At 45.2% G+C, this 25,221-nt stretch overlaps 1 protein-coding gene across 1 annotated transcript in view; it reads right to left on the bottom strand.

Annotated features, from left to right (window-relative positions):
* Positions 1 to 25,221, bottom strand: part of LOC144824529 (uncharacterized) — a 635,171-nt gene that overhangs the window by 254,402 nt on the left and 355,548 nt on the right. Inside the window, exons 8-9 of the mRNA XM_078683590.1 lie at positions 19,659 to 19,733; positions 4,509 to 4,648 (exon numbers count right to left, since the gene is read on the bottom strand). Of these exons, the coding sequence (XP_078539716.1) occupies positions 4,509 to 4,648; positions 19,659 to 19,733 (215 nt within the window). The remainder of the gene's footprint in view (positions 1 to 4,508; positions 4,649 to 19,658; positions 19,734 to 25,221) is intronic.

Here is a 25,221-nt window from a genome sequence, read left to right as displayed (position 1 = left end):
TTTTGTGTTGCAGGCGGAGTTACAGGGTGATGCAGAGGCTGAAAGTTACATGGGATACCCTCTTCAGGAGCACAACGAGAGTGCATAGGCCAAATAACCCTAGGAAGTCCTCGCGGTGGACCCTGGAGGAGCGACGGTGCCCCGTTAGTCCTACGGGCGGTTGTAAACCTGAGCAACCGGGGCAGCCTGGTACACTTGCCCAGCTCAAGGGGCATGATTAATTGGGTGGACTCGCGGTCACCAGGTGGGAAGGAGTAAACCCTCCCCCAAAATTGATATGCCCCAATTGCTTAGTGCCAGGGTGCAATTTGGCTCATCAGGTGGGCAGGCAGCAGAGGGGTTGCCTGCCCTTGGATCGCCCGTAAGTTGACCCACCATGTCGGCATATTTTGGTATGCAAATAAACCTGCAGCAATTTTCTCCATGAAAAAAGGTATCTTGTGTGTTTATTTCATCAGGAGATTGCTGTATGTATGATAGGGAGTGTGTTGCAGATATTGGCCCTATAAAGTTTCAACCGGCCCATGCGCATTCACGAATAATTCTGATCACTTTTTGACGAAGTCTTTCAACTCGTAAAATGATGCTTACCTTTGAAGAATTTAGTGCACTGTCATAAAAATGAAGCACACATTTATAAACAAATGTGCTCACTTTGTATGTTTGGTTTGCTTCTATAAATACTTACAGTTACTTGTGTAAAAACCCTATGCATTTATGCAAAGAATACAGTACTTTTTCATTAAGATTTTTTTGCTTTCTAAAAATCTGCAATGCTTTTTAAAAAAGGTTTTCAACAAGGGACAAACCACCATGACTGATTTTGATTCTGAAAGCCCAAGTAAGTAATTAATTGTACAAGGGGTTCTTCTAATAGACTTTTAATGAATCCTGTTGTCCTTACGCACCCTTAGCTATATTGTTCACGTGTGAATTACTTTCAATTACTTGTATAGCGCTTCAATACTCACTTCCTCAATAAATACAATTAATAAATAAAGATGAACACGAGCAGTGCCTGCTGCATTTGGAGCCTTGTATACCAATAAGCAATATTTATTTATGCGATTTTATATAGCGCAAACTTTACCCGAAGGTGTCAGAGCGCTTTACATAAGAACCAGTTGAAAAAAATAAGGATTTAGGATTACATGCGTTACATAAAGTATACAAACAGAAAGAAAATTGCAAATGTACAAGATGTAAAGTCACACAAGGAGGAGATACAAATGGATATACTCTAAGAGTCACATAGGAATGGTAGATAGTACAAAGGTCTACTGCATATACTAGTGATTAGAGTTATCTCTATATACATAGGGAAGGGATACAAATGGATATACTCTAAGAGGCACATAGGAATGGTAGAGAGCACAGCGGTCTACTGCATATACTAGTGATTAGAGTTATCTCTATATACAAAGGGAAGGGATGTAAATGTAAATGTACTTATATAGCGCTAACCTGTCACCCAAAGGGCATCCTGGCGCTTGCTTAGGGAACCCGTCCTAGTATTCCCCTGTGAGAAACCCCGGCAGGGTGTCCACAAGGTGAAAGCCAGGCATCCCGCCACGAGGGGCCGTAGTGGAGATTAAGCAAGCTATTGCCCAGAGTTGCAGAGTGTGACCCCGTGATTCGAGTAGGCACCGGAGCGAGAATTGTCGAGTCTGTGGAATTTTTGAGCCCGAGACCCGCCGAGGCGGGGAATCGAACCCTGGTCCACGGTCGAACTCAGCTTCCGGGTCTGCCGCCTCTAACCACTGAGCCACGCTTCTCCACTTATATATGACTGGATATAGTCTAAGAGTCACGTAGGAATGGTAGATATACAAAGGTCTACTGCATATACTAGTGATTAGAGTTATCTCTATATACATAGGGAAGGGATATGAAGCAAGGCTTGATTTCAACAGAGCTGCGAGGCAATCTCTATGTCATAACCGCGCTATATAAATGTCTTTTAACATAACACACCATGTCTTACACAAGACAAACCTACAAAGGTCCAACTGACAATAAACAACAGGCACTAATTGTGAAAACAGAAATTGTTACATAAAACACATTAGATACAGGTAGAGTGAGGCATAGGAAGAAGCAGACTGGCTGACGGAAATTCGGCAGCTAATTTCTGGGTAGAGGATTACAAAGAGGAATTGCGAAGGAAAATAAAGAGGACAATTACCAACCATTAAGAGCCCACATGGAATGTAAAGAGAGAACAAGCAATGGCAAAGCCAATAGGTCTCCCCCATGCGAGAACTATTGGTGTTGTCAATGTCTTTTAGCCACGTTGTATGCCCACCCTTTATCCTGCATCCTTTTACTGTTTGATTAATCAGCCTTAAGTATATTCAGCGCAATGGTGAATTAGAACAGGGAAGCCTGTTGGCTTTTTCTGGATTACAATGCTGTCCTCAATTCCTTAGTAATTCCCCAAGGTGTTTATGCCATTTTATTCACCTGCAACTTTATAGGCATGAGATCTAGTTGGTAAAATGTTGCGACTGACCCTGTTCCTGGCCTATATACAAAACAAGGAGTAATGCATTATTATGATCACTTTCTGTCCACGCTATTATTCAGAAATTGCTACACAGACATACAGCATAACAATTCAACAGAACTAAGGGCCTGAATTTGAGACTATCTTGGCGCGGTGGTGACGGTTTCCCAGCCGCCCTATTACAACTATGGCTGTTGGACCGCCATTGCACTGTTGCAACCGCCAGGGCAAGGCGATCTTGAGGCTGCAATAAGTTTGGTCCGACCGCCACTGTCCTACCAAGCATATTACGATTTTCCTCTCTACCATGGTTTTCATGGTGGCTCCTGCTCCATGAAAACCGTGGCAGAGAGGAAACAAAGGAGGGGCCCCCTGTTTCCTCAGGGCCATGGAGTGCATGCAGGGTGTCACATATTGTGCCCCCCTGTGTGAATGCACCCCAGTACCTGCACGGCATAGACTGCACAAGTCCATGCTATGCAGGTACTGCCTTTGACATTCCCATTGCCCTGCCTATTTCATCTGCATCGCCGTGGGACTGCCAAAGAATCGGTCAACCGTGACAAAAAAAAAGTCGCAATCTGGTGGGCGGTGTGCACACAGGTTTGGCGTTGTGGGAGTGTGGCGGAGGCATGGCGGTCCTGCTCTGCACCACTAAACTCATAATCAGGCCCATAGGTATTCACCGAAGCAATGCATTTCTTTGAAATTGTCAATTGCTGATTGGCCATTTAAAGCTATTATTCTATAATGCTCAAAGGAAGTGCAGTTACCCGATGTCTGGGTAGCTATCTCTGAAGCATCCCAATGAAGATGATTCGATTTGTATAAATAATTCTGGGCGATGCCCTTTTAGCTTCCTTTCACGTTGACTGCACAACGAAAGGTATTCCCTGAAATCTATCAATATTACTTTCAATGCTGTCCTGGCGTAAGAAAATTTGGACCCTGCAGGACAGAGTCCCTCCACCTACCCAGCCAGGACACTGGACACCACTTCCTGCGTGTGGGATGGAAAAAGGCACACTCCAGGATGGGATAGCTTAGGGACACATGGGTGGAGACAAGCTCCCCCAGATGGAGAAAAACAACTGTGATAACGAGGGTGTTACCAATAAAGTAGTCAGAGTATGCACATCTGGCTGTGTGTCTTTTGTCTGCATGCAAACTAAGACTAGGGGTCAGTAGAACACGTGGAGTTTCACTCCACAAAATTCTTTGGAGATGCATGAGATGCCACAGAGTTCCGCAAAATGCGGAAATCGGCACGTTAATGCAAGCACTAGCCACAATGTGTCATGTCAGTTGGAGCTGCACAGAAATGTGAACACCACGCCTTCCCCAGCAACAGGGACAACTCATTTGACTCAACAAACACCAAGTCGGCAGGACCAGGTGCATGAAAAGACATTGAAAGGATTTCTCCCCAAATGAGGGGAAAAGGTTGCATCGTCCATCCTAAAGAAAGGGGAAGATGTCATGTTAGAGATTAGGCATTTTCTCTAAGGAGGTGGGGTATATCATGGCGTAAGGAACCTAGGGTCCTGCAAGATACAGTCTTCCAAGTTCACAGCCAGGACACTGGACCCCACATCCGACGCGGGGGGGGAAAAAGGCAGGAAGGAAAGGGAACATGGGACACTCTAGGATCGGATAGGTTAGGCACATAATGGGTGGAGACCAGGTCCCCTAAAAGTAGAATAACAACTGTGATAGCGAGGGTATAACAACTAATAAAGTATTCCGAGCATGCACATCTGGCTGTGTGTCTTCTGTCTGCATGCAATTTAGAACATAATAAATGCTTGCTTCAATTGATCAGCACTTCTTGTCTCACAATACAGGGGAGTTACTTCTATATCACATAAGTGGTTTACAATAAAGTATAGTACCTCACTTTTGCAAATCAATAAAACAAATCGGATGCACTGCAGAAGCAATTTACACCTCCTTGATAGATTACATGCATTTACATGATGTGCATCGCAGATCAGACACCTACCGAATGACAGCCCTTCAGATGATCTCGAAGGAGTATGATGAAGGCGAGACCGAAGGATGGAAGGCAGTTGTAGGCAGGCTGGTCCAGCCCTAGGATATATTGATCCCAGACATACAGCAGAGTCTTCATCTGAAGGTAACCTTTGGGGAGAGGTAGTAGAGAGGTATGCTTTGCAGGGGGAGTAAATACAAATCTATACATCGATTACACTTGCACCAGCCTTTGTAACCATTTGATTACAATATGATTACCCAGCACGCATTGACCTAAGCACTTCTTGTTATGTTCAAGAACAAGCCCTGTCAAGCAAAGGTTGAATGGCTCAGCAGATTTAATATTGTCTTGACCATTGGGTGTTGGGAGGAGATTCTAATTGTGTACTCGGTACATGTTTGGATCGTTCTATGCTTCTACTCCCACAATATTCAGCCATCCCAGCAGCTCAAGCACTCTGGGCCTGGCTTGAAGGCTTGAGGGTTGGCAGTTGGAGATCTCGGCACTTGACATTCCCGCTTCGGAGGGACTACTACTTTTACTTCCCCGTACACCATAGTAACTGTAGAACAGATACATTTGTGGGCACCCCAGATATCTACACGCGGGTAGTGGCTGTTTACTGCGTTTGGTCACTATCAATCCATAACCCACTGCAAGTTGTGCTGTCATGCGGAAGGCAATTGACACTGATCCTGACCTGGTGTTTATAGCCGTCAGTACCAAATGATACAGTGTTTTAACAATTCTTACTTGACCATATTGATTCCTATTTTGCAGATAACAAGGGTTCTGCCTCCTCTCTCATACTGGAGTGGGTGGGGTTTAAGGTTGTCACCTGGGGATTTTGTATTAATTTGGTGGTAGGGATTATACAAATAGTATTACTCAATTAGAGGCCTTGTTATAAGATGAAAGAAAAACCCTAAAAAGCTTGAAAATGTATTGAGACAAACCCCTATTCATCTAATCTCACTAAGCTCATCCTTGCCATAAGAAACTATAAAAAACAGTATTTACATGGAGCAGTACAAATACATCAAATTGCTACTGGGTACTTCCTAGAATCGCTCAAAATGTATCTTTGAAGTAGTTAAATAGACCAACAGCTGACGTCTGTTTACATTGGTGATATCCTCGAACCCAATTGTTAAGATTTTGTGAAGTTCTTCAGTTAGGGGCCGATTACGATCTCGTCTGGAAAGCATTTGTACGAAATCGGTCCCGGAATGCTTTCCGGATGACTCGGATGGGGATAGTCCGACTGGGCGATCTTCAATGGGAGCCTGTTTTCCCGAACAAGAACAAAGGCTCCCATTGAAGAAAAAGGTAGCTGTGGAAAATCATGCACCCTGTGGCGGGAACCCCATGAGGCCTGCCACACTGTGCATGGTTGGAAAGGGAGGTCCCTTGGGTACCCCCATGGGCCCGATTCTTAGGGCCCTGGGTGAAGGGAGGCCTGCTACGAGCCCCCAAAGACAGATTCCCGCAGCTGATTCATTCCGGAGAAACCAATACGGAACGGCTGTCCGAATCGATCACCGTAATTGCTCGCTCAGAAACAGAGTCCATAGAGTTGTACGATTTGTCTCCGACAGATGCGACCTGTCCGAATGCCTTTCAGAACAGATTTGGACAACCCTACCTGTTTCTGGGCATCGTAATTGGTTGCTGGAAACTGTGTACGATTTGGTCAGAAACAAGGGTTCTGAATCGGATTTGGCAAGCCCTTCCTAACAAGATCGTAATCGGCCCCTTAGAAGGTAAACATCCACCAGCCTCTGACCTTGCAGTCAACTACAAGTCGAACTTTGAAGTTTAGATGACCTGGTCTCATTGTACTGAAATCTTTGAATATGGGTTACTTGAATTTATAACCAAAGTAAAATCATAGAACCACTACACAGATGCAATGTCTGCAAACCTTTTTAAGGAACTGGCCAAATATATTCTACCCATTCTTTTAAAATCTGTGTTCCCTGTCCGAAATTTGGTCAAGTCTCACCGATTTTGAAAACCCTGCTTGGACATTTATGACCGTAAAAATGTCCTTCCGGTTTCAGGACTACCTTTCATAGGGAAGATGAGGGAAAGCTATACAGCTCTCCCGACTGTCTCATCACATGCAATGTAACAAACTCTTAAAAGACAAATTTTCAATCTGGGTTCAGACAGGACTGCAATACATAAACAACTTTTCTACACATTCTTGATGACAATCTGCTATCTTGCCCCAGGGAAACGTGTGCCTATTTTTGCTTCTAGGTTTGAGTCTATTTTAGCTTTTAGGCTTATCAGCTACCTTAATTTAGGCAATCAATCAAATATCTCTGATCAACAAACAGAAAGTACAAGTGAGCATCGAAGATGTAGATTTAAAATGGTGCATCTCCTATTTGTCAACCTCAACCCAAGCGGTTAAAATAGGTTACTCTAAATCTAGAAACATCACTCTACAACAGTGGGAATCTTGAGACTCCATTTTATACCCAACATTGCTTAGTCTTTTTGTGGAAAGACTTAGAACTATCCCTAGGACTATTTGGATACTTTAATATCAAACTGATTCTTAAGTCTTTCTTTTTGCCTCCACATTATATTTCTCTGCTTTCCTACCACAAACTGAAGAACATTCAAAGATGGATGTCTAATCATTACTTTAAACTCAATCCCTCAAAAAAGTGAGTTTCCGTTAATTTCTTGGAAAACATCCAACTTGACCAATCTTGGATTGACTCCTGTACTTTCCTACAATGTAAACTGGCTAATAAGGATAAAGCCAAATCATAGGGTTTCATTCTCGACAACCGACTTAGCCTATAAGCATTAATCTTTTCTACAGACAAAAGCCCACATTACCTACTTAGTCTGCTTTGGAGTATCTTCCATTTCATTACTGAACAAACCCAAAGACTGGCTCTTGTTCTATCTAGACTAGTTTATGGGATTGTACTTCTTAATGACTATTAAAAGTTAATCTCACCACTTTTAGAGTTGTGCTACATGTGGTTGTTTGCGTTGTTTCTGTACATAAGTAATGTCACCACAGTACTCAAATTCTTCCAACATTACACTGCCATCCCTTCGAAGCAAGAGTACAATTGAAGACATCTGCATCACACACAAAACCAACAGGCATCTGCATCCTTCTATTTCGCAAAGGTTGCAGAATGCAGAATCTCTGCTCCTTGAGCCTCCTCCATTAAAAAAGAGAGTGGTCTATGAAGCAATCTTTCTCCATCAGGTCCATGAGAATGTAGGTTTCACTACCACCAGCACTACATACCACTTCACGTCTTTCAACGGTTAGAAAGGAGTTTAAAATATCCTGGCCTCCCGTTGGTCGAGACTGAGAATAATATTTACTTTTCCACTATTCAAGCCATAACTGCTACTCAACCGCAGATTGGCCCCCCTCAGATACCGCCCCACCTTACTGCCCCAATCTTCTCACTACCCTCTTATTGATCTAACCTTTTCTATACACATTCTTGAGTACTCTACTTCAGTTCCACGTTTTAACTCTTCATAGCCACTTTCAATGCCACAGATTTGCTCTGGCCTTCTGCACCTCACCACTCCAGATTTCACCATAGTATGAGGAGGGGCAGGGAGTGGGCAGAGTCCATCCAGTACTTCTTTTGCTTGATGTTTACTATTCTAATTGTCCTTCAAGATTTTTATGAGTTATCTCTTTGCTGATTTACTTACTTTCCCTGTCTCTGTTCAATTTCCTGTATTAAGTGAGGTTTTCTTTAGCCTTATGTTTCTTTCACTCATCCCTAGCTGTCCTAATGATATCCCTATTTTGTTGCTAACCTATTCTATGTCTGTTTACTGGTTGTAGTTAGATTCACTGATGTGTCCGATATATAAAATGATCTTTTTTATTATGTCTGTTACCTATTTTTGTATTTGTAAAGTCCTGCTATGCACTTGGGCCTTGTTTGTGCTATAGAACACTGCACGAATAAATAATATATTTAAAGGGAGCACATACAAGACAAACTTGTCTTGATTTAAGTTAGTTACTCTCTCCCAACCTGGTTACTCTCTCCCATTTTCTTCCCATAGGCTGCCATTTTAGAATTTTGCAAACACAAGGAGAAGATGGATGGAGCGCTGAAACTTTTCAGACACTCACCCCCAGACATAGATCTGGGTTGAATCCATCATTGTTCTTTAGCTCACTTCGCCACCCCAGTTCAGACCAACCCATATGCAAATCAGTCTTGACCCTATGTCTTATAGAAACAGTCACACCCCAAATTGCCAAGCCAGGTCTTCCCTGGACCGGAAAGAAGCATCCTGGGACCGGTTTTGGGGTAACACCCCATATCAGCCAGGCTAGCTTGAATCCAGTGGCAAAGTGAGCATGAGACCCACATCTGGGCATACCCTGCCAGATTAGGGCGAACAAAGCAAACACAAGATGATGGACAGAGCACTGAAACTTTTCGGACACTCATGCCCAGACACAGATTTGGGTTGAATCCTTCATTGTTCTTTAGCTTACTTCACCACCCCAGTTCAGAACCAGCCAAATACATATCATTCTTGACCCTGTGCCTCATGGAAACAGTCCAGCCCGAACTACCAAGCCAGGTCTTCCCTGGACCGGAAACAAGCATCCTGGGACCGGTTTCGGGGTAACACCCCTCATCAGCCAGGCTAGCTTGAATCCAGTGGCAAAGTGAGCAAGGGACCCACGTTTGGACATACCCTGCCAACTTAGGGCGAACAAAGCAAACACAAGGAGATGATGGACGGAGCGCTGAAACATTTCAGACACTCACCCCCAGTCACAGATCTGGGTTGAACCCATCATCATTCTTTTGCTCACTTCGCCACCCCAGTTCAGAGCCAGCCATATGCAAATCAGTCTTGACCCTGTGCCTCATGAAAACAGTCCAGCCCGAACTGCCAAGCCAGGTCTTCCCTGGACCGGACACAAGCATCGAGGGACCAGTTTCGCGGTAACACCCCTCAGCCAGGCTAGCTTGAATCCAGTGGCAAAGTGAGCAAGGGACCCACGTCTGGGCATACCCTGCCAACGTGGGTGCCAACAGAAAAGTTTCAGCGCTCCGTCCATCATCTCCTTGTGTTTGTGCTTTCTTAGAATTTAGGCCAGATTTTTTTCATGTCCACGTGGAGGTTGGGAAGTTATTTTGGAGAGATTGGCCTTGCAGATAGGAGTTAGTGAATAGTGAGTCTTCTCCCATGGCCAGTCTCCTCATTTACTGGCATATCAGGGGATACAACTAAGTCACAGCTCGTTTAGTCAATGTCCCCTTTTGAATGGTGAACCACAGTTCTTGTATCTCTTTTTTTTAGGTTTGGGGGGCCAAAAGTACTCACCGGGAGACTGTGCAAGTAGTATATTGGTATTGGTATAGTGCTCAGGTCATACTTGCCTCTTCTCAGTCACTGCATGGTAGCGAGCTCCCAGCGGTAAACAATAAGAGCATGACAATTTTCTGCATTAGTTCTTGGGCAATACACTTTGGGGTACAAGGATCTCTGTGTTTGATCGGAACCGAGCGCCTCTATTCTGGCCAGAATCCATATTCTGTTCTGTTTGAAGTGTCTGTGCTCACAAGACTGGGCAAAATCCCTTCCCTTGTGTGTTAAATGTGACATCTGCATATGATGAAAAAGGGTTCAGGCAGATCAGGTCGTTTACCCCTTTTCTAGGTTTGCCCGGCGTTAGCCGCTTCTCACCCAACTCACGATTACCCAAATAAAGAGGCAGGCGCTGGAGACTGGAAGGCAGGAAACAGGAGTTTATTTCCGACGGAACAGAACACGTCAAATCAGACAACAGGGTATCTTCTCGAGGTGCTCTCTCAAGTTTCTCTACGGCTCCGTCTTTTATACACAGGTTTATGATGTACAAACATTCCTTATTGCAATAAAGACACTTTGAAGTACAAAAAGGGCATGTTTGGGACCCCAGCTCCAGGCCCATTCCCATACTGACCGCTCTGATGTTGTCTTCCCCTCCCAAATGTGACATGTGATTGTAACCTGCAGCCGGACATTCCAACAGGGCACGAGGGCAGGAGGGGGTGGTCAGAACTAAGGTTGGGCGGGCGATAAGATCATGTTTCGCTATGCGGGGCCGGAGGGGTACATCCACGAGACCTAGTTTTAAGATGTGGGACTGGGTCGAGAGGCCAGGTGTAGCCGGGGGGGAGGGGCATCAGAAGAGAGGAAGGGTGTTCCTGGGAGGGATGCGGGGGTGTCGGTCAGGTCTAGGGGTGTGAAGGCCTTGATTAATCAGCGCTCCTCTGATGTGAGGCGAGGTCCTACTGTAGGAAGCAATAAACTGCATCTGTTGGGCTAGGTGATGGCCTGGGATCAGGCCGGGCAATCGGGCAGGGAGGAAGAGGTTACCAAAAGGGCCCGTTCTATGAGTAGAATGAAAGAGCGAGGGGGCAGGGGTCCAGAGTGGTGACAAGGTCATGTTTAGCGGTGCGTTTATGGCCCGAACAGGAGAGACCGGGGGCTGTCGGGGCGCGGGGTGCTTGCGGGGCTGGAGAGAGAGAGAGAGAGAGCGAGAGAGAGAGAGAGATGATGGCTATCGGCAATGGGCAGAGAGGTCATGACACAAAGATGGCTACTATCTATGTTCGTGATGGAGCCTAAAAGGGAACAAGATGGCGGGGCCACTGTTTCGTGACTTTCTTTACCTTCAACAGTGGTGAGGGTGAACACAAATGAACGCCGCTTATGTACATATACATTTTGTCATTTTCGCCGCTTTTTACATAAGATAGATCATTTCCGTGTTTATCATACATATAGTCGTGTTTAGTCAATGAAATAGCGTTTGTCAATATTGGTAGACTTACATATAACCGTGTGTAGTTGATGCAACATACGAGGTGGAATACATATAAATTTACATTTGTCGTACTTAAAAGTGACCGATGAAACATTTTACAGGCAAAAGTGATTGAGGGAGGAATTTAGTCCAATACAAGCAATTAGTCAAGGGGTGTAGAAAGTTCCGAAAAAGGGGGGTCTTCGCCACAGTGTCTTTATTAGTAGCGAGTCATCACTGGTAGGTTCTGGTAGTTCGTTTTCTTCCGTTGGCGCTGTTGAGCACCGGCGGTGGAGCTATAGGTCCAGCTGGGGTCCTTCTTTACACGTCGCAGGGTGTGATCTGTCCTTTGCCGTTAGGCCACAGTCCTGTTTCCTAGCTAATCTCTCTTAAGGGTGCCTTATGCTGGGCACCTGCATTTCTTTCTCGGAGTCAGAATCCACGTGGAAAGGATAGAAGGGGTTTTGTCGGATAATCGAGGGAGGAGAGGGCGGAGTGGGACCGGATCTTTGAGACGGACCAGGGGAGCAAAAGGGTGATGCGCAGGCAGGTCCATCAATCGGGCTCATAGGGGCGGGGACTTCTGGCACGCGTGGGTCAACAAGTAGAGGGCTTCAAGGCAGCCCCCCATTCCTTCGTTTTCTGCGTTTGAGAGTGGTGCATCGTCCCGCGCCCCGTTGCTCTGCGGCTCCATCTTAGGTCGAGGTCACACGCGCCTCACGATCTGTGGCCAGGCTGTGCGTCACGTCCAGCCCCTCTCCTCCGGTGGCTGTGTATCCTTGAATGGGTACAAAACAGGTTTTAGCGAACTGGCAAGAGAAGGCATTTATACATTTCAATTCCGTCCCAGATCTAGGTAGCTGGGGGTACGTTTCATCGGTCACGGTCAGAAGTTATCACTGTGGAGTATGTATACAGGCGTGTCTACTGATTTTGAACTAGGTCTATTTGGCGTTCATTCATGTCGCATGTGGCTTTCTGACCCTAGCCCTGGCAGTCTTTTATCATCATGAGAGAGGGGTAGAGGCTAAACACTCTTTTCTCGGGGAGCAACAGTTAAGCAGGGTCATCAGTTATACCTCGAGTTTACGGAGCTGGGGTCAAGCGGGGGGAACGGGGACGTTTTGGACATCCGTACTTGGGTGCGGAGGGGTGGGGCAATCTGGGCCTAGGAGATTGTGTTTCTAACGAGCTGAGAGCAGAAGGCCACTGACGCATAGTCCTCCTATAAAAAGGGCCAGATTAGGGGGACATCAGTCGTCTTACCTGTCCTTTCCTTATAGCCAATTCGAGTTCTGTCATTTTTACAGAAAAGGAGAGGTAGTAACATGGCAAATCACAATTGTTTTAGTTTCTGGCAATTTTGTCGATCACCTTTGTGTTCGAAAAACCAATTAGGCTCGTGCCAGCGGGGCACAACATTACCACACAGAGGAAGAGGGAGCAGGGGTCGTTCGCATTTTAAATGAACTATTCGGTACACGTACAACATGAAGGGAAAGGACGAGAGAGAGAAACGTGTACAATAATAGGCCATTTTGATGCGCACAAAACACAAAACAGTAGGGGTCATATTATATAGAAACACAGACTGAGGGACAACGTAAATCCATATACCACGTATACATGAATTCAGGCGAGGGGGGGGTACATGCATTTACATACAGAATTCAAGACAAAACATAGAACAGTACTTGGCCAAAGACATTTCCTCCTGCATGCTGCGCATCCTTAGTTTCCTATTTAATTCGCCTGGCTGTCTTTTGCTGTTCGTCTCTGTTGCAAATACTTATACTTTCGTCAATTGTTCGGGAACTATCCTGGTCGGGCTAGTACTTACGGTGGGATCTTTGAATCATTTTTAGCGGACGGGTATCCAGGCCAAGGCAACGGAGGGTGTTAGTTGGGGGAACAATGGGCAACTTCGAGTTTCATGGCGTAAGAATCTACTCGTAGGTGCACGTCATTCTTGGTTGCATTATTAGAGAGATGGTCGTTTCTAAGTAAGGGTGCATTATATCTATGTCTGTTCATCGTGTATAGGTGCTATGTTCAGACCCCCTTTTTCCCCATTCCATCGGCCGTCCAATCATCACTCAAGTCGTACAAAGACATCTCTCTTATCAGGTCAACGCGTGCAACGTATATCCAGTCGAGTTACACACATTCGGTCATACACACATGCATTCATATCACCCAAATCCGCGTTGCTTAGGTCTTCTCCACACTTTAGTCGATGTTCTGATGCGACCTGCAGAAAGAAGGGGAAGAAGAAGGGGTGGGGGCGGCGTTTAAAGACACATTCGCGCGCATAAACCTAAAAGGCTTTTTACTTACTACGTATTTCGACCTATCTCCGCGGGGTGCAGTCCCTTCCATCTCGGCGTTTTAAGCTCCGTGGGACTGGTGGTGCGGGAGGCATAATCATTTATGGACTGCACATTGCATAGATCGCCCACGTGTGGTATTGCAGATCTTGTGTGGGGGGGGGGGTCGAAACAAAAGGGCAATCAGGGTAAAGTGGGTGAACTCGTGTTCTTCTTCGAGGAGTCGGGGTGGTCTACAGTGGTACCGGGTCTGGTTTAGGGGCATCTGAAACAATTTCCCTGAGATATGTGGCATACAAAGTAAAACAGAACATCGGGACCTTTATCGATTGCCTTAGGTTGCACAAAAGTAAAAAACACACGCAACAACTTGGATCGTTCACATTTTCAATATTCCTAGGTACTTTGCTTTTTAACCTTTCAGTAATCGACTTGCTTTATTTCGCCTATATTTTACGTAGATCGGAAACAAGGGCTATGTATTCAAAACTTACCAATCCAAAAGCTACGACTGTATTTGTTGTCACAAAATCTTTATTTAAAAAATGTTGACGTACAAATGCAGGCCTACAACCACGTGGGCCAGCCACGGAGCAGACTGGAACTGTACATGAGGGCATATTTATCTGCGGAAAACATAACCGAGTCGGTGGTTGTTTTATTTCATCAAGGTACGATAAGTGCAATAAAATCATATCGAAAATTCATTGTGGGTAAGTACCATCAGTGTCAAAAAGATTCGAACTTTCAATAATACTGTAATCAATGATGCGTCAGAACTTAATATCAAATTCACTGTTCGAATGTTCGAGCAATACTCATCCCCTCCCGCCATGTGCTTCAAAACTGCATACATATCTCACGATATCGAGTCTGAGCATCCGAAACACAACGGGGAATTGTGAGTTTCGTTTGTACCGGCGCCATTTTGGGTGGGGTCAGGCGGGTCCAAGTATAGTCAAACTGTCTCTACCAACTCGTGGTTGGACCAGAACTTCTTTTCGGCAGTCCAGAAGTTGCGTTAAGGGGCAACAGAAGGGACCGGTGACATGAACCATCAATCAAAGAAAAGGGAGGGGCAACAATCTTTCCTACCGGGTCATACTGATGTTCCACCGGAACTGATCAAATCGGTAGTCTGCAGTATCTTGGGTCATTCAAAACTGAGGCTGGCGCCAGCATACGGGCGCCGACATCCCGTGGCTTCGTCTTGGTCGTTCTGCGGGCAATCATGGCAGTCATTTCCCATCGGGGGGCGGTCGGGGCCCGCGGAGGTCGAGGGCCCTCCGCAACTCTCGTAGAATCTTCAAAGCTGAGGAGAATGTTTCTGAACGGAGGACTCGTTTTTCTAGCTGGCCAGCGACCAGGCCATCCTTGCACGTCAGGTTCGTTCCTGCAAGGTCGACCGCCATTTTTAGGAGTTCTGCAGCTACCGGCAGTCACTGGTTCAAATGAGCAGACGGACTCCAGCCTGTTGAGTGAGGCGTCGTAGCACCGCCACAGTGGACGAGCCCTTTGCCGGGTGCGTGGAGCGTTGGGGGTGCAGCTGAGGGGCCTCCACCTGGGGAGGCGGGAGAGGCTCGTCCGCGCCGCCTCTCCCTCCCAGTGCACCCCACGGCGTCTCGCTGACATTTGTTATGGCCGGACCAGGCGATGAAGAAGAGGGGGGGGGTCGGAGGCATATGCAAGACATTCCCCCCCCGTGGCCTGCAAGGCGTCAGGAGAAGAAGGGAATGGGAGGACGAGTTCATTCCGGGCCGGGCCATTCACCCCACGACCTCTCCGGCCGAGGGGCGGCCAGCCGCTTCTCCACCCCAGGCCACAGGAGCGGGTCCCTTGGTTCATCCTGGGGACAGGCCTTGGCGCGTTGTGTCGCCTCCGGACTATTCGCGTAATGGTTCTCCACCCCAGGCCGCCGCCGCCGGCTTTTGTAGACTTTCTGACGCCCAAAAACCTACTAGAAAGTAGCCCAAAGTAGCCCGACAATGCTACTTTGGGGAAGGAGGGACAGGAACGGCGTCAAGCAGACGGCGAAATGCATTGTGGGTTTGTTGTTGCAGCCGTTTGCCGTGTAAATAGTTGTTTAATATATTTTTGTTCAAAATAAAAACGTTTTAACCTGTTACTTTGCTATAGTGTTGTATATTTCTAATATTTGCCTAGGGTTTGTCGTTAATTGGGCGGGGTGGTCGGTGGAGCCGAGCTGTCTCGCAGTCATCATGGCGTTGAGTTCGGCTTTCCTCACTAGTTTCATACTTCCTGAGGGGTTGTTCCTAATGTTTCCATTTCAGTAAGGTTGAAAAGAGATCTCATCAGTGGCCTACTGACTTTACTCGATTCCTTTTGTTTTTCCTAATGATTCTTATGTTCTTTTATTTGCTAGCACGATACCGCGGCTAATCCGCATTTTCTTTATATATGTCCTTTTTATTAGGGGTGTCCTCCGGTGGAGCCAGATGGTCTACCTTTAATAAATGGTCCGGGCTGAACCAACTACTGAGCAATGGGGGGGAGATAGGCATGACGGGTTACAACGGGGACAAAAGTCAGCACTACCTATCCTTCACTACTTTGCGGAGACTAGGTAGAATATTGCTATTCTACAGTATTCGCAAATAGGGAATACCCAAAGAGAGAACCAATTCCAAACAGTCAAGTTCGGACAAACAATCAATCAATCAAATGAGGAATAAAATAGGCGCGACGGGTTACAACGGGGGCAAAAGCCTGCACTACCTACCCTTCACTATCTGCAAAGAGAGAGATCTTCCTGTTCCTCTCTGTTTGTAGGCAGAGAAGATCCTTTCCAAGAACCAATTCCGAACGATCAAGGTCCGGTCAAACAATCAATCAGTGGGGGATACAAATAGGCACGACGGATTACACCGGGGGCAAAAGCCTGCGTTACCTATCCTTCACTATCTGCAAAGACTAAACAGAGTATGGCGGCCCTGTGCTTGTTTGCAAATAGAGAATGATCCAAAAAGAACCAATTCCAAAGCAATAAATGCTTGGATAACAATCAATCAAATGGAGAGGGAAGTAGGCGCGACGGGTTACAACGGGGGCAAAAGCCTGCGCTACCCACCCTTCACTATCTGCAAAGGGAGAATACTCCTATCCTTCCCCGTTTGTAGACAGAGAATCTCTCAGGACAAAACAATCAAAATGCGTAATACTAGTATTTTCCAATGACAATCAAACAATCAATTCGCAATTTGTCGTGTTTCCACGACCTTACCCGGACCGTATGGACGGTTTCTCGTCTTCCGTTTCCAGCGCCCGATCGTCCTCTATTCTCCGTAATTGCTGTGGCACTCCTGATGGTTCCCAGTCAGGACCGTAGATCACTCGAGAGAGGTCTGTTCGGAACCGGTGAAGTTCGGATGATCGGCTGCCAGACAAGGGTCTATCGGGCAGGAGCTCTTCCCGATCGTTGCAGTCGTTCACTCTGTCGTTGGGACCTCTCTCACTGGATCCACGTGTCGCTGATGGGCCCCACGTTTGTGACGCCAATTGATGAAAAAGGGTTCAGGCAGATCAGGTCATTTACCCCTTTTCTAGGTTTGCCCGGCGTTAGCTGCTTCTCACCCAACTCACGATTACCCAAATAAAGAGGCAGGCGCTGGAGACTGGAAGGCAGGAAACAGGAGTTTATTTCCGACGGAACAGAACACGTCAAATCAGACAACAAGGTATCTTCTCGAGGTGCTCTCTCAAGTTTCTCTACGGCTCCGTCTTTTATACACAGGTTTATGATGTACAAACATTCCTTATTGCAATAAAGACACTTTGAAGTACAAAAAGGGCATGTTTGGGACCCCAGCTCCAGGCCCATTCCCATACTGACCGCTCTGATGTTGTCTTCCCCTCCCAAATGTGACATGTGATTATAATCTGCAGCCGGACATTCCAACAGGGCACGAGGGCAGGAGGGGGTGGTCAGAACTAAGGTTGGGCGGGCGATAAGGTCATGTTTCGCTATGCGGGGCCGGAGGGGTACATTCACGAGACCTAGTTTTATGATGTGGGACTGGGTCGAGAGGCCAGGTGTAGCCGGGGGGGGGGGGGAGCATCAGAAGAGAGGAAGGGTGTTCCTGGGAGGGATGCGGGGGTGTCGGTCAGGTCTAGGGGTGTGAAGGCCTTGATTAATCAGCGCTCCTCTGATGTGAGGCGAGGTCCTACTGTAGGAAGCAATAAACTGCATCTGTTGGGCTAGGTGATGGCCTGGGATCAGGCCGGGCAATCGGGCAGGGAGGAAGAGGTTACCAAAAGGGCCCGTTCTATGAGTAGAATGAAAGAGCGAGGGGGCAGGGGTCCAGAGTGGTGACAAGGTCGTGTTTAGCGGTGCGTTTATGGCCCGAACAGGAGAGACCGGGGGCTGTCGGGGCGCGGGGTGCTTGCGGGGCTGCAGAGAGAGAGAGAGAGAGAGAGAGAGAGAGAGAGAGATGATGGCTATCGGCAATGGGCAGAGAGGTCATGACACAAAGATGGCTACTATCTATGTTCGTGATGGAGCCTAAAAGGGAACAAGATGGCGGGGCCACTGTTTCGTGACTTTCTTTACCTTCAACAGTGGCGAGGGTGAACACAAATGAACGCCGCTTATGTAGATATACATTTTGTCATTTTCCACACATAATATACTCTCCGTGTCATACTCAGTAAGAGTTGACATCTGAACAGTGGTTTCCTGTTGCAAGAACATGCATTCCTTAAACAACCTGATGACCTCTGAGCCATGAGTGGTGTACTAGGATATTGAAGTTAACCAACTAACCACTGACTCCTCAATTCTGAGCACAGCACCCTCATTTGACAACGTAAGGACTCACTTGAAAAGACTGTAACGGACTATGCCAGATTCCTGCTTACCCCCTTTCCACTCGTTCTCAGCTGTATTTCTTGCAAGGCCTTGCTCATGCATGCTACCCACAATATTTAATATAAGCTGTTCTCAGCCTGCTGTACCCTATCTGTGCTTGGTGAGAAGTCAGCTTTTGTCCAGATGAGCACACAGATGTATGTTTGCACACATGACACCTGATTTAGAGTTGCGTGGTAATGGACAGTCCTCAGATTTCTGGAAGAAGTGTTGATTCTGGAGGAGAAAACATTAGTGGTATGTCTCCTACTATGGTGGTATCTGGATTTAGTACTTCCTACAGAAGTCGGAGGATTCAGCCATATGTCAGACTATGTGTCTAACTTTTCAATAATTTAGCAGCCACAGAAGCTGCCTGCCTTTTACAGACACAGATCTGCAAGAAACCTCCCAAGCGCTCTGTGTGCCTGTCTGCATCTGCAACCCTGGAAGCGTGCATTAGAAGAATTCACATCTCACAATGACAACACTTCTCGCATGTTCACAGATGTGACACCCATGCTGGTGAAATGGAGTGAAGGACGGGTTGGCCGCATTAACACAGGGCTCACTCGGTCGTGAAACATAATCCACCGCGTCCGCTGTGTTAATCATTGCTTCCTGTTGCATATTGTGAGATACAGATAGGTTAAAAACACATAAAATGCCTGGCCATGGGCAGAGCGAGGAAACAAAGGGCACACAGGCCCGCGTGTGTGGACAACCAAAGGCCCCTTGAACTTCACAGAGCCTTACTTCCTGATTAGCTAAAACTCCACTTGATACCGGAAGTCTCTTTCAAATGAGTCAGACTGAACAACTTCCCCCAACACAGGAGAGAGTTTCCTCTCTTGACACTATGCAAAACAGCTACAGTAAATGCACGGATTATCAATACTACCATGAACTGTTAACATCACTCCAAACCTCACTGAAATGAACAGTAATCTGAGAGGAAGTAATTGTGGAAAGGCAGTGGTAAACCTTGTGTACCATATGGGCTCTCTGAAGACATGCTTCTAAACTCGAGCTGCCTGGCCAATCAAGGATGCTTGCTCGTAGCTTTTGAGGTGAACACATTTGCCATGTTACTCAGAGTCCCACTGGGCTGGCGGTCCTGTGACGTGCTCGCTTCTTACCGGTGAAAAGACGCAGCATGACTGGCTGTAGCAGGCCCTGGACGCCCCTCTGCAAGGATCCCTCTGGCTGGTCAGCTGAAGGGACAAGAGATGAGAGAATCAGCATGACTGGCTCCTACTGCAACCAATGTGCCAGTGAAGGTTGTAAAGAGTCTGTTGAAAGTTTGTTTTTCAGAAAGGCAAATTTTATCTAAGATGACGCATTTGTTGTATGATGTGTGTTGGGTCCTATGTTCATCCTCATGACAGTACTAGAATGTTTTTTTTTCCTGCATTGCTGTCACCTCTGCTGTGCTTGGTGCTTGTGAGTGAAGTTTACACTGCCGATGTCTGTGCTGTGCTGTGCTTGCTCGGTTTGTGGGGGAAAAATACTACTGTGCGGATGCTGTGTCTGCTTTGATGTGAGTAGCCCGTAGTGATGCTGCCATGGGTACTTCAGACAAGTATACATCACTACAAGCATTGCTAAAGGAGGGAAAAAGCGACAAGGAAAACTTTGTCTCGTTCCTTGTAATTAATGTATATCTAAATACATCAGCCCAATGGAAATTAAAGTTCACAAAATTTATGATCACAACAATACAGGAAATTCTATGTATATATCGGATATCAGCGAAAATACTCCTGGGTGATTTCAATTTACATCACTTAGGAACAATGCAGTGTAAAAGGAATTACCTAACTTGTGCCGAAAGAATTTTTAATAATTTCCTACTAGAGTACGAACTTAATTCAGCTGAGTATCTACAAAAAACCTCAGACCCAAACAACCAGGGTGAGCCACATTTAAGGGCTGCTCCACAATTGACTATATTTTTGTATGCCATCAGCTTGCTTACAAAATTGAAAAGTTTGAAATCAATACAGATGACACAAGTGATCATGCATTACACCAGGTAGAACTCAATGTTACTACCAAAGAACGAGAAAGAATTATAACGGTCTCCCAATCAATAGGCACCGAAGAACACGCCCTGAAAACATGCCTGAAGACAGTTGAGCCCAATTCTAAGGAAAGGATCATTACACAACCCACAGATGACAACAAAAAATGTACTGATATAACTCGCAACTTAAAAAGGGAAAAAAGAGCTTATAAGAACGCAGGCTCGAAAAATACACGAGATGAGTATAATGAATTGCACAAAGAACAGAAACAACTGCTCTGGACAATCAAGCAAAAGAGGCTTGAAGAAGAGTGGATCAAAATCCACGAATTAACAAAACCTCACAAACAAAGACAACTCTGGCAATATATAGCAGAATTGGACAACAACAAAGTAGTCCGGAGTAATGCCGTAGATGCTGACGCATGGGTGAGACATGTGGACACAATATACGTGGAAAAGGAAGAGTTCACTGGAGGTTCCATGGTGTACGTAGAAAGCACAAACAACGATGTGGAACCCACAAACCCCACAAGCCTAGCTACGTTCAAAGACCAGGACGTAAGAGCCGTTGAAAAAATGATCAAAAAGATAAGGAAAGATGGGGCACCAGGACCCAACGGCCTGCCGGCTGCGATGTTCAGGGAAGATCCAACCTATTGGCGGAGAGTCCTATCCGGCTTATTCACCGAATGCTGATTACAGGGTAAGTTGCCAGACTCGTGGCGTGGGTCAAAAGGCCAACCTATTAGTTCCAAAAATAGGTGTCAACAAAATTCTAATTTTACAATATGCGGATGACCTAGTGGTGATGGATCACACGAAAATAGGTTTACAAAGGGGCCTCAACGTTCTAAATGATTACAACCTGAACAATGAATTAATGATAAATCCGGATAAGACCAAATTATTGATCTTTGGGAACTGTATTAAAAAATATCCTAAAATGGCATGTGGGAAAAGATACAATAACCGTCTCAAAGTTTTAGAACTACCTTCGGTGCTGGTTGAGCGACACAGGAAAAGCTATTATGCATTTACAAAAAATGAAAACCAAAGTGGAGTCCACAATATACGCTTTTTGCAAGCTACAAGAGAAAATGCAGAGCCCCACCACCATCCCAATCAGAAAGGTGCTACAATCAAAAATAAGGGAAGTTGCAGGATACGCCCAGCAGGCTTTCTCCAGAAAAATGAGCACAATGATGGGCGTATAAACGTATTTTCAAACTACCGATGTACACCCGAAATAGCAGAATTTGCCTGGAATTCGGTTTGGTGCACCAGAGCAAAGAATGCCTAGGTACCCATGCAAAATACTACTATTCAGTACTCAATGCGCTGGATGGGAGCTTGAAGAGCAGGCTGAAGCCCATTTATGATGGCTTACCTAACCCATGGCAAGCTTATCTGCAGGAAACAGTAGAAGTATTGGACTTGGTAACACAAAACTGGAGCCAGGAAGGCATAACCTACCCGATTATTAAAAAGGCAATAAACAAACAATGCTATCGACTGTCAAGAGAAATCGATTTAACAAACTTTAAAAAAGGAAGAGGTCAATCTGGGGTGATAACAACTGACAAGGACCACAAATCCCAGCCTTATTTGGATCAAGCACTGGGGAGAAAGGCCCTAAAAAACATTCAATGGGCTAGACTTGTATCTCTCCCAATAAAAGAACTAAATCCGGGCTGGAAAACCTTGGAAAATAAAATCTGCTGCAGAATATGCAACTTCAAAACAGAAACATTGCTACATCTGATGTGCTGCTGCACGGGGCTCTCGCGGATGTATGACGGTACAACGCGTACCGTTTCAACGCGTGCCTTTACAACGCGTCTTTAACAACGCAAGTCGTTACAACGACTTGCGTTGTTGGGCGCGGATAGTGAATAGTATAATTTACTATTCTAACACAGTCCCTGTGGATAGTAGGAAAGGTGTTCGAATAGTAAATATACTATTCTTTTATCCTTTAGCACCCTCCAGCGCAAGTCGTGGTTACGACTTGCGTTGTAAAGGACGCGTCGTAAAAGCACTGAGGGGTAACATCCGCGTTGAAAAGGATGTTCCCCGGCTCTCGCATTCTCGTCGGAAGCTACTGAAGCCAATATGGCTACGCAAAGGTGTTTGAACAACAAAAGAAGCAGTTACAGCCATATTCTCTTGCATATTAACAACTGATCTGGCCAGAATCGGGAGCTACATGCAGGACGTTCGTTCCAGACTTGACGAAGACAATGAATCAGATAATTGCATATATATTACCTCGATGTGCATATACGAAAGGACACTACGGTGATAAATGTCTTTTTAAACTTAATTAACTCTTTAACTTTTATACTATGCCCATATTGTTTTTATGTTCTTCTATGAAAAGAAAAGAGTTATAATTGTTATTGAATCACCTCCTTTCTTTTCTAGCTACTTTGCAAATGGTTTTAAGTAACTGTGGAATAAATACACTTTTTACTTACTTACTGGTGTAGGAGTGTAAAACAGGGGAGTTCAATTAGGATTAAACAACAGGAAGGTACAGGAGGAGCCTTTTCTGAGAAGTTCGGGTGCTGCCATGTTTGAAGAGCAGCCATCTGCTGAGAAGTGCAAGTCTTGTCTCATTTAAAAGAGATTCCATCGCTTTGTCAGCGTTGCTAAAAAGTACTGATCCTGTCCCATTCAAGGAAGACCACCCTTCTAGAAGTTCCCACACTGTCCGAATCTGGTCATATATCGACCTTTCTAAGGAGTGGCCCAAAAACTTCTGGTTCTGCCCCATGCAATGTTTAGAAACGTCACAGTGAAGTGCACATTCGAGCACTGCTGGAAGTGCTGGCACTTCCAAGCTAAAAGAGACAGAAGCGATGCTGGAAAGTGATGGTTCTGTCCAAGTAATAGGAGTGTGCACACAGTCACATCATGACATGGGGGCCACCCTCAGAAGAGGACACAGCTTATCTCCTTTACCAGTGCCCACAATTTGTCTTCCCCTCGAATGAAACTACAAGTGCCAGTACCTCTTCACATACACAGACTTACAATACTTCACGTACACAGTCTTACAATACTTGGGATACTCAGCTCATCAAAGACTTTTATTCAAAAACAGATCCGTTCCCATAGTAGTGCTTCTCAAGGGGTGGGCCTGTAAGTCCACCCGCCTGCATTATGATAATCTAAGAAATAGAGTGCACTGGAAAAAACAAGGATACTGAACAATATGTGCAGGCCAAGACTAAGATGGAAACCAGCCCTGGCAAAAATGTTAAATACAGACCCCCGCTAACCTGTGTCAGGGAGCATAATAATGGACTCCACCCTTCTCTTTGGGGCTTGATGGTAGAGCTGACGGGTTAGAGCTATGGGGGAAGGTTCTCTGCCGTAAGGAAATGTTTTTTGTTTTATATGGGCTCAATGTGCCTTCTGCGGCCCAATTTTTCTAATGTTTTGGCTTAAGAGCCTTTTGAAAGCATTTCCGCCCACGCACTAATAAAACATGGATGTATGACGTTACAACTCATAATTTTACAACGCATGCCATTACAACGAATTTTTTACAACGCAAAAACTTTTACAACGCATGTATTTACAACGCATGTTTTTACAACGCAGGTACCTTTACAACGCATACCATTACAACGTAAGTATTGGTAAGTATATATTATTTTTTTTTTATTTAAAATAATTGAAAATAATATAATTTAATTTAATTTAATTTAATTTAATTTAATTTAATTTTATTTAATTGATTTAATTTAAATTTAATTTTATTTTATTTTTACATTATACCCCTGTACCCCAAAAATCCAAAACTGACCCTGAACCCTAAAAATACCCCTGTACCCCAAAAACCCAAAACTGACCCTGAACCCTAAAAATACCCCTGTACCCCAAAAACTTAAAACTGACCCTGAACCCTAAAAATACCCTTTTACCCAAAAACCCAAAACTGACCCTGAACCCTAAAAATACCCCTTTACCCAAAAACTAAAAACTGACCCTGAACCCTAAAAATGCCCCTTTACCCAAAAACTGAAAACTGACCCTGAACCCTAAAAATACCCCTTTACCCAAAAACTGAAAACTGACCCTGAACCCTAAAAATACCCCTTTACCCAAAAACTGAAAACTGACCATGAACCCTAAAAATACCCCTTTACCCAAAAACTGAAAACTGACCCTGAACCCTAAAAATGCCCCTTTATCCAAAAATTGAAAACTGACCCTGAACCCTAAAAATACCCCTTAAAAAACCCAAACATATAAAATTTAAAATATAATTATATACTTACCAATACTTACGTTGTAATGGTATGCGTTGTAAAGGTACCTGCGTTGTAAAAACATGCGTTGTAAATACATGCGTTGTAATGGTTTTTGCGTTGTAAAAGTTTCGTTGTAATGGTAGTGCGTTGTAAAAGTTGCATTGTAATGGTTGTTTCCCATAAAACATTACTTTGCGCCTGAATATTCAGGAGCAATATTACTCCAAAGCAGAAAGTCATGTATATGCATGTATTCTGTGCGATGCACAAAAACAATAGACGTGCAATGTCTATCTTAATGCAGTGTGCACAAGTGAGTAAATGTCCTATGCAGAAAGAAATAACTTTAGCTTTAAATTTGATCTCAAGACTCCTGTGCCAGTTCACAGTCAAGCAGCACTTCTGGTGTGG

This window comes from Lissotriton helveticus, chromosome 3_1 (assembly GCF_964261635.1).
Source record: "Lissotriton helveticus chromosome 3_1, aLisHel1.1, whole genome shotgun sequence".
Taxonomy (NCBI): domain Eukaryota; kingdom Metazoa; phylum Chordata; class Amphibia; order Caudata; family Salamandridae; genus Lissotriton; species Lissotriton helveticus.
This window is presented reverse-complemented; position numbering and strand designations above follow the sequence as displayed.